The sequence below is a fragment of the Quercus lobata genome, chromosome 2 (genome assembly GCF_001633185.2).
Source record: "Quercus lobata isolate SW786 chromosome 2, ValleyOak3.0 Primary Assembly, whole genome shotgun sequence".
NCBI lineage: Eukaryota > Viridiplantae > Streptophyta > Magnoliopsida > Fagales > Fagaceae > Quercus > Quercus lobata.
This window is the reverse complement of record NC_044905.1, coordinates 26,893,080-26,903,031: the sequence shown is the minus strand read 5'-3', so window position 1 is coordinate 26,903,031 and position 9,952 is coordinate 26,893,080. Positions and strand designations below refer to the sequence as shown.

The 9,952-nt window shown below is 34.7% G+C and overlaps 1 protein-coding gene across 5 annotated transcripts; it reads left to right on the top strand.

The window, feature by feature from the left end:
• The first annotated feature begins 3,952 nt into the window (after positions 1-3,952).
• LOC115975145 (nuclear pore complex protein NUP98A-like) lies at positions 3,953-9,692 on the top strand. Of its 5 annotated transcripts, none has more exons than XM_031095823.1 (7): positions 3,953-4,201; positions 5,212-5,802; positions 5,925-6,146; positions 6,243-6,839; positions 6,966-7,175; positions 7,287-7,774; positions 9,127-9,692. In XM_031095823.1, the coding sequence occupies exons 2-7, from the start codon at positions 5,262-5,264 to the stop codon at positions 9,196-9,198; spliced, it is 2,130 nt and encodes a 709-aa protein (XP_030951683.1). In that variant the 5' UTR covers positions 3,953-4,201; positions 5,212-5,261; the 3' UTR covers positions 9,199-9,692. The 5 variants fall into 5 exon arrangements, with proteins under 5 accessions (XP_030951683.1, XP_030951684.1, XP_030951682.1 ...); XM_031095824.1 differs by having other exon boundaries at positions 5,209-5,802; XM_031095822.1 differs by having other exon boundaries at positions 3,953-4,356.
• Positions 9,693-9,952: the final 260 nt, after the last annotated feature.

Here is a 9,952-nt window from a genome sequence, read left to right as displayed (position 1 = left end):
CCAATTGTAACCTCTTCCTCGGACTGAACCTAAGGACGAACACTTATCCATTTCTAGACTTTTTCTAATTGAATACATTCAATCACACCTGAGATTAACTTGGCTATCATTATTTATCTTGCCACGGGTATTTATAGATTGACCTTGCATCCCATCTCTAAAATTAATTGTGTGAGCAGAAGGTAACACGTTAAAATCTGTTTAATCCATTAGTTCCACTTTTTGCCCGCCACAAGTCTCATGTTCTTAACTTTGTCAATTAAAGTCCCAAGCTTATGAAATTATTTCAACGTGAGACCACGCCTATCTCCATGATTCATTTATGTTATTTTGGATAGTAATGTAATAGAGAAAACGGTGAACTATTGATAAAATCTTATGTTTCACTTAGGTTAATTTATTTTGATTTCTTAATACTCCTTTTCACTATAAGAGAAGCTTTTTCTTTCTACCATCTCTATTCATTTATGAACAAGTTTTAGGTGAAATGCGAAGTTTAATCAATAGTTTCCCACTTATTTATGCTTTGCTACTACTTAGTAATATAGATGAGCAAAGGCTTCAAATTGAAATGATTTCATAAATTGGGAAGTTTAATTGACAAAATTAAAAACCTAAGACTTAATCTAAAATATGGTATAAACTTTGGGTCTTTTATGTAATTTTACCTAAATTTATTTAGTGGGAAAATAACATTGACACATGAGAGAAAAGTTGTATTTGACTTTCTTTTTCTTTTCTTTTCTTTTCCAGCCTTTGGTTTGTTTATTTGCCATGTGTCTTTCATCTAATTAAAAATTGGAGGAAATGAGAGGATTTTGAATGGAAGGGGAGATAGACCATATATTTTTATATAAGTATTGTGGGGGGACATGGATCAAAGGTAGTTAATGAGGCCACAAGAGTAATTCCGAGGAGGGGAATTATACAGAGAGGACTTGTTTAACTAGTAAGGAGTTCGGGATGATGCTACTGATGAAGATATCAAGGATTCCTACTTAACCTCAGGAAGGTTGAGAATCCGGAATGAAGGAAGCATGGTGCGATCCCCAAGGAGACAAAGGTAACTTGGTTCTGAACAAGGAAGAAAAGAAAAAGAAAGGACAAGGCAGTCATCCCCATATCAAATGCATTGCAACCACTTATCTGGCTGCATTAATGGAAAAATGACCATGAATAGTGTCCTTCACAACTCATATTTTGTTGTAGAAATCTTCTAGCAAGGTCTTGATGGGACAAGTATCAAGAAAATCTTATCTCAACCCACCAAGTGTAAGATCCAGATGCATCCTTTCTAATTTATATAAAACCAAGGAGCACCTGGATCAAAGTGGGCGGGAGATTGAAGGGAGAAAAACAAAAGAAAGAGAGAAACCATTCAGCTATACTTTCATCCTCAGATTGAACCTGAGGACGAACACTTAACTAATTTCTACGCTATTTCTAATTGAATATTTCCATTTTGCATAAGAAAATTCAACTCTGATCTTTGTTTCATGTTGCACAACAGGTATTTCATGGTTGACCTTGCATCCTATCTCTATAAATTCATTGTGTGAGTGAACTGTAGTTTAATTAAAACCAATATTAATTAACCGATTTACTTTTCGCCCTCCACAAGTATCATTTAAAATGTATCATTTTACTTATCTTTCTGTTAAATTTATGAAAGAGCACGTTAGTACTCATTGAAACATTTGCATTTTATTTTAAAGCATATGAAAGAAAATTTGAAATTAACTCAAATAAAGAAAAGCCTATTTTAATCTAGAAAAAGAGAGAGTAAATTTTAAGCCCAATAATTTAAGAATGTAACGAATAGCACATGTAATTTTGCAAGTAATAGGTTAAACCCTAACGTTTCCAAAAAGTATGGTACTAAACTCTGCGATTTCAAAGATTACAAATTATACCCTCAACATATATGAAACTCCAAACATAATGCATTTCTACTTAAATGGGTTAAAGTTTAAATTGTTACTTATTGAAATTTCAAGGTTTAATTTTTAGTTTTTGAAATTATAATAGGGATGACAAAATTCCCTACTTTGTCTAACTTGTCCTATCTCGCACTGATTTTCCAGCTCTTTAGAACTGATAGGGTGAGGGACATGATTTGCTTGCTCCACCTTATCTTGCCTAGTCCTAGATTTGTGTGTTTCTATAGACAAAAGAGATTAAATTATATTTAGATAAACACACACACACACACACATATATATATATATATATATATATATATATATATATCCAACTTATAAATAATTTCATTTTTTATACATATTCTATTATCAAAAAAAAAAAAATTTATTTTTGTCTCTCTTAGCATATTCATGACACCCCTCCTATTTTGCTTCCATTTTTGTCTTGTTGATGTTTAAGTAACTTCATTAGGAATGGTAGAATATCTCCAACCGTCATGCCCCAAACTTGCCATGCTTTTACCTCAAAAAGGGAATGGGGCACCTTGATCCAATCCCCCTCCCCTACACTCTGCCTCATTGCCATCCAAATTATAAGATTTATTTATTTTTTTTTAATTTTGAAATAAAGTGTTAAATTTATTAGATAAGGTTTTGGTCCAGTGCTCATGTAATGGACTTGACACAATGCTGATATGTGACAAATTTTGGATAAGTATCCACATTGTTTTGAATCCATTACATAGGAGCATTGAGTGATAGGCGTGTAAAAATAGAATTTGTAAGGCATAATTACTACTGCTCTTCCACCAAATTTAAGTTCTACAAGAACACTAGACTCAATGGCAAAGCTAGAAAAATTTTCTAAGAGGGGTTAAGCTAAATACTATAACAAAATTCTTTATAAAAAAAGTATTAATATATAATTAACTTTAACTTAACAAAGTTTCCTACTTTCTTTCACGGTTATATTGAGCTTGAACTAAATTTTTTTTAGCCAATTTTTTTTTTCTACTATAAAGCTAAGCAATCACTCAAAAACTCATTCTCATATCTATAATGGTAATCTATGATCATGTTCAAAGAAACAATATCTATTAAGTTCACATCTTTGTGCAATTTTCAGTATTTTGGATAAAGAATTGAGCAATGGCATCCAAATTTTGAACACTTTTTCTTTTAAAATATGCATCAATTGTGAATGATTTCCTTCCTTAAATTACTAACACTTTTTCTATTACTCTTTTTTTTTGTCACACATACTACTTTATCAAATAAAACTATGTAAATAAAAAATAAAAAAACAAAAAAAAAACCATAAGACAATAACAAACTTTAGGGTATGTTTGGTAAATATGTTTAAACACATATTTTTAGTTTTCAAGCAATATTATATGTATTTTCACACATTTTTTCACCCACACGTATTTTTAAAAACTACAAACAACATTATCAAATGGGCCCTTAATTACTTAAACCATTTTCAAATAAACTAACTATCAAAGATATGAAGTTTCCCAAAAAAAAAAAAAAAAAAATCAAAGATATGACATAAAGAAGAAAACGCCAACAAGAAGACTCCACTACTAGAGATTCGTTTGGTACATGTATTTAAACAATAATTTTTAATTTTTTTGGTACATGTATTAAACAACCAGTTTTTTTAAAATACATGCGTTTAAAATAATATACCAAACGGCTCCTAAACTTCAAAATATTCAAAACGGAGAGAGAATGACAGAAATAAATAATAGAGAGAGATACAGATACTACTGCTCCACTACCACTGGTCTGGAGGAAGGTGATCGCCGATCATCAGAGCAGAGCAGACGAAAGGGAAGATTTCTTTATATTTGCGAGGGATCATTGATTTTTTTTTCCCTTACTTGGCTGATTTGGGTATTTGCTATAGATTTTTTTTTTTTTGGTTTGGATTTGAAAATTTGTTATTGAATTGAATTTGGGCCAGACGCTTTTTTTTTTTTTTTTTGGGTCTTTGTATCAATTGAATTTTTTTTTTTTTTTATATATATCTGGGCTTTTCTATGGAAATTCAAGATTAAGGAGACCAAAGCAACCAATAAATTTTAAAAACGTTTCTGGTATTGACGTACTTTTCACGCAGAGTAAGTGAAACTGTGAAAACGTGAGTGGCTTAATTTAAACGCAGCCCAAATATTATATATACGCAGTGAGAGGCAGTTCACAACCTTAAAAATAAAATTCTAGTGTGTTACTACTGTTTATGCTTTGATACCAAATATCTACGATTCACCACGGTATGTACCTTCCTTCAAAACATGTGATTTTTTTGACATAAAACTGTTTTACAGTAACTTTTTTTTTGAGAGATGCGATGACCTTTTTAGTTCCATACAAGTACAACATAATTCAACCACGCACAACCAAACATGCCAATGTCTCACCCGTAGAGGTTTATTATTTTCCAATCTCTTTCATCTTTATTTTCTATAATATACAAACTTGGAGTTATTTGTTTCCCATTAGATGAAGTTGTGCTGGAGTTTGAATTAAACATGGATTTTGTTTTTCATATCAAATGGGTTTATTCTTGAGACACTCTGGTTTGACATGCACTGGCAGTTGATGCAATGCACAAAAGCTTTTGGGCTGATTGTTAAAATCAGTTTGTCTTGTGTGGAAATTTTTTAAGTTCTTCACTAGTTTCATAGAATCATGTCTCTTGTATTTCTCTTCTTGCCAGACAAGTCATTTGTCAGAATTATGGTATTTTTTTTTTTTTTTTTTGGTATTGTTTCGTTGTTGTGTATTTATTGGAATTGCTTTGGGAAAGCCAATTATAGAGGACAGGGTTATGAAGTTATGAGGGAAAGGATTATCATAAATGAAGTAATAGAACTTAATAGTGCTTATTCTAGCTACAGTTTTTTTATTTTATTTTTTTTTTATTTTATTTTTATCATTTTGGCAATGGGGTTGGTTTCCTCTTGACAGTTTGAACAGCTAGTCAAATATTAACTAAAGTATTAAATTGGTTTGTTTTAAGTTCATATTTATTTACTTTTGAGTAAATGGATGCTTGCATTCTTTTTCCATATGAATGAGTTTATCTTGAATGAACATCCTCTACAATTGGCTATAAAGACAAGATTACTGGAGAGTAACTACTTCTATATATGATCTCTTAAGCATATGGACATCTTAGTACTCTTTGCAAAAATAGTTTTTAATCTACTGAACATGTGTTCTTTACTCTTTTTAAGTTGTTTTTTTGAACTGATAGCTCTCATCTGTCTTTGGTTAGAAGACTTCTCTTGGAGGCTTTGGGTCCACTCTTACCCGAACAAGACCCTATAGATGCATAATTTAACAATCACATCTGGAATTAGAAGTAGCATATTTGGTTCCTCCACACCTTTTGGTGCAACAAGTCAGTCTGCATCTGGTGCAAGCAGCACCCCTGCCTTTAGTGTTACAACCATGCTTTCATTTAGTGCTACAAGCACACCTGCAATAGGTGCCATGCCCACCCCTACCTTTGAGGTTAGCATCCCTGCCTCTGGTGCTATAAGCAACCTTGCCATTAGTGTTACAAGCACCCCAACCTCTAGTTCAACATCAAGTCCTGCATTCTCTGTTTCAATTACCCCTGTATTTGGATCGGGTGGAGCAATTGGAGCTTCAGGCAGTCCTGTATTTGGTTCTTCAAGCACTCCTGCATTTGGTGTCTCAACTACTCCTATATTTGGTTCCTTTTCTATTACCCTGTCTCTCAGTGTTGAGTCCACTTCAGCTTTTGGCCAATCAACTTCTGCATTTGGTAGCAGCCCATTTGGTACCACTGCTACTCCTTTTGGAGTTCAGAATTCTCCTTTTGGTGCTCAGAATTCTCCTTTTGGTAAGTTATTTTGTGACAAGCTTCCTTATTTGTATGACGGACTTTTGTAGGATTATACATCTTTATATTTGTATCTTGTTCATTAATTACTGAACTTTGTCTCGTTATGAACTGTCGTATAGGAGCCCAGTCGACAACGCTAAGATTTGGTGGCACTAGCATTCAGCAGTCGCCTTTTGGGAGTCAAAGTTGGGGAAGTAGAGTAGCTGCATACACTCCAACAACTGAGTTTCAGAATGGGGCACCAACTGCTGGGAATTTACAGTCATTATCAGCCATGCCTGTCTACAAAGATAAAAGTCATGAGGAGCTGAGATGGGTGGACTATCAAGTGGGAGATAAAGGTAAATTATTGAAAACATGTCAAAATTCTGAAATTCTTATGCTGCTTACAGCCAACAATAATAAGTAAGACTTTATATTATAATTTGAAATCTCAGGTAAACCAGCTATGACCGCCTTTAATGTTTCAAACACCCCTGCCTTTAATTCTATGTGGACCCCAAATTCAACAGCAACTCCTAGAATTGGTAGCATGGGGACTGCATTTGGTTTGTCGGGTGCCCCTGTATTTGGATCCGGCAGAGTATTTGGAGGTTCAAGCAGTCCTGTAATTTGTTCTTCAAGCACACCTGCATTTGATGCCTATGCGCCTGCATTTGGTGCCTTTTGCAGGCGTGCATTTGGTGCCTCAATTTCTCCTGCATCTGGTGCCACAAGCACACCTGCATTTGGTGCTGTGAGCACCCCAGCCTTTGGTTCAACAACAACTCCTGCATTTGGTAGCACAGGGATTGCAATTGGTGGGTCAAGTGTCCCTGTGTTTGGATCTGGTGGTGCATTTGGAGCTTCAAGTAGGCCTATATTTTCTTCAAGCACCCCTAAATTTGGTGTGTCAAGCTCACCTGCATTTGGTGCCTCACCTACTGCTGCCTTTGAGGCTTTTAATGCCCCATCCTTCAGCCAATCAACTTCTGCATTTAGTAGCAGCCCGTTTAGTAATACCACTACTCCATTTGGAGCCCAGAGTTCTCTTGGTGAGTTATTTTGTGACAAGCTTCCATCTTTTTGTGAGGAATCTTGTTAGCTTCTACATGTTTAATTTTGTATCTTATTTAATAATCATTGACCTTGGTCTCCTCTCCTTATGAACTGCTGTACAGGAGCTCAACCTACAACAGCATTTGGCAGCACTGGCTATTGGCAATCACCTTTTGGGAATCAAGCTGGTGGAACTGCGTACACTCCAAAATCTGAAGCTGACTGCAGTGCACAGGCTGCTGGGGAATTAGAGTCAATATCAGCCCTGCATGAATACAAAGATAAAAGTCATGAGGAGCTGAAATCGGAGGACAATCAATTAAGAGATACAGGTATATTTTTTGAAAATGTGTCAAAATTTTAAAATTCTTATGGTGCTTACTGCTCACTGCCTACTGCCAGGGATCATAACTAACATGTTACATTATAATTTGAAATTATAGGTGGACCACTTTGCGTTCCTGTTGGTGGGATATTCTTTAGTTCGTCTCACTCACCAACATTTGGCCAATCAGCTGCGAGTCCTTTCTCTTTCTCAATGCCTTCCAATCAATTTGCACCAAAAACTTCCAGCCTTGGTGGTTTAACTTTTGCCGGCTCAGCTACTCCTGCATTCAGTTCTTCACCTTTTAGCAAGTCAACTTCACCCAGCCTTTTTGGATTAGCATCATTATCAACAACAACAAATACATTTGGTCTTAATTCATCTCCATCTATATTTGGTTCAGCACCATCTTTCTTCAACTCTGGTCCATCTCAGGCAACAAATCCAGCATTTGGTAGTTACACTCAGCCATCCCCAGTATTGCAATCATCTACGCCCACAATCAGGCAGATTGGCTCTACTTTTGGACAGACAACTTCCCTTGGACAGAGTACAGGTTCACACTTTGGTCATGAAATATGTGGTGCTTCCTCTACTGGATTTAGGGTAAGTACTTTATCAAGCAGGTTATCCTTGATTAATTCTAGCAATACATTTGGGTTATGATCAATCAAATGTGAATAACTCTTAAAATTATTGAAGTTTCTCTCATTATGTCATTTTTTGAGCTTTTTGTTACATATGTTTAATATAGGCTTTGAAAGAAAAAAGCAAAATAATTAATAGTATGATTTCTAGGCTGTTTTGATTGGACCAAGAGGGAAAGATTCCTCCCCATTTCTCTCTTTGCTAGGCTCTAATATTGGCCATCACCCATTTGTGATCTCAAATGGGTCTCAATTCAATATTCAATGCACAATGTGTGATTGGATGGGAAGGGAATGGTAGCGGTAAGAAATGTAGGGGATACTGTTGTAGTTGGCTCATATTGTTTATAGGTCACTGGCCAAAGGGCCTTATGGCTGAACAGAGTGGAGTGTAACAAATGGAACAAAGTGGGTATTTTGGGAATTTGCATTGGGTAGGGTTATGTTATATAAACACCATTGCAACCCTAATTTCTCATACTATGGATTATTAGCCGCTCACTCCCACGGATGAAGGCACATTACAGATCTGCACTAGAATAAGCCATGGGCATGTAAATAAATTAGAAAAAAAATTATGTTATTATCTTGGAATAATTATAAGAGTAATGTTTTTACACATCATCAACATTTATTAGTTATCTTTGACTAGAACGATTTTTTATTTTTGAAGCCATATTTCTGAATTGATTGTTAAAGTAGTTGCATTATATCAATTTATTATTTATGTATGTTGATTGGATGAATTCAGCTAGCCCTTTCTCATTTTTGCACCTAATGGTGGTAGTAAGTCAGCAAGTCTCTTGGATCTTGAAGAGTCCATATTGTAGCCTTTAACTAGTCTTATTGTGGTACTTCTGACCTTTGGAGGATTGTATACCCTCTCTTCTCACCTTGCTTTGAACCAATTTCTTATAGTAGGCAATTTGTTACTTTCTAGGTTTGTTCTCTATATTTCTGAACTCATGTGCATTGAAAAGAAGAAACTTGATTTCTTCTATTTTGATGATATATTTGTTCTTAGTAGTGTTTTTGTCCTATTTTCCAAGTTTGTTCTGTATATATCTGAACTCAAGTGTATTGAAAAGAAAAAACTTTTTTTTTTCTATTTTGATTATAATGTTTGTTCTTAGCAGTGTTTTTGTCCTGTGTCTAGGCTTGTTATGTATATTTCTAGGTTTGTTATGCATATTCCTGAACTTGGTTGTATATTTCTAGGCTTGTTTTGTATATTTTTTAATTTGTTAGTCATTGTCTTTTTGTTTGTATAAAATTTAAGCTCACCTATTTGTTTTGATGTTATTTTAACAGGATGACAAAAATTCCTCTCAGGGCACGAATACTGTGGTTGGTTGGGTACCTTTCGGTTGGCATGGAGTTTGAGACTAAGTAGCATGGATACTTCCACAATGTGGTTGTTTTTGAAACTTAGTAGCATGGATAGTGAGGAATTTGGTTATGTGACTTATAAATTTTTTGTATTCTACATTGGCTCTAATATGACACAAGCTTGTCCGAAATTGCAAGGAGTGCATGTTGCTAATGCTGATGGAGTGCATATTGATAATGCTGATAAGGGTGCAGAGATAAGTGATGGCTGATAAGGCTTGCCTGCTAAGGACAGAATGCTTGTTGGTTGCCCAGCTTTTTTTTTATATATAGGAATTGTTAGTTGATCAGGTTGTTAGCTATTGTTTAAATAAGGATTGCTAATACTTCAATTAGGATTGCTAGTGGTAAGGTTTACCAGGTAGAATTGCCAAATTTCCTAGCATTATCACTTGTTATTTTGAATTTCCAAGCATTGAATTCGCATTTAAGCAAAGAATGAAATAGAGAAGGCAAGCAAATTAATTCCAGAAAATTTTCTACTCTTTTGTCACGTTCTTGGAGGCTAGTCTATTTTGACTGCAATTTCTATTACCAAACCTGGGTTGTACCACCTCAAATTTAATTGTGCTTTATATTACACATATATGGCATAATGCCACGTTCTATCTCTTGATCCAAGGGTTGAAATCATCTTAGGAGTGCAAAATTTCACTAAAGCAACACTACTAGTGTTTCAAAAATCAAAATTTCACTAATATCATGCTTATTGCAAGGCTTATGAACTTAAAAGCAACATCTAACCATA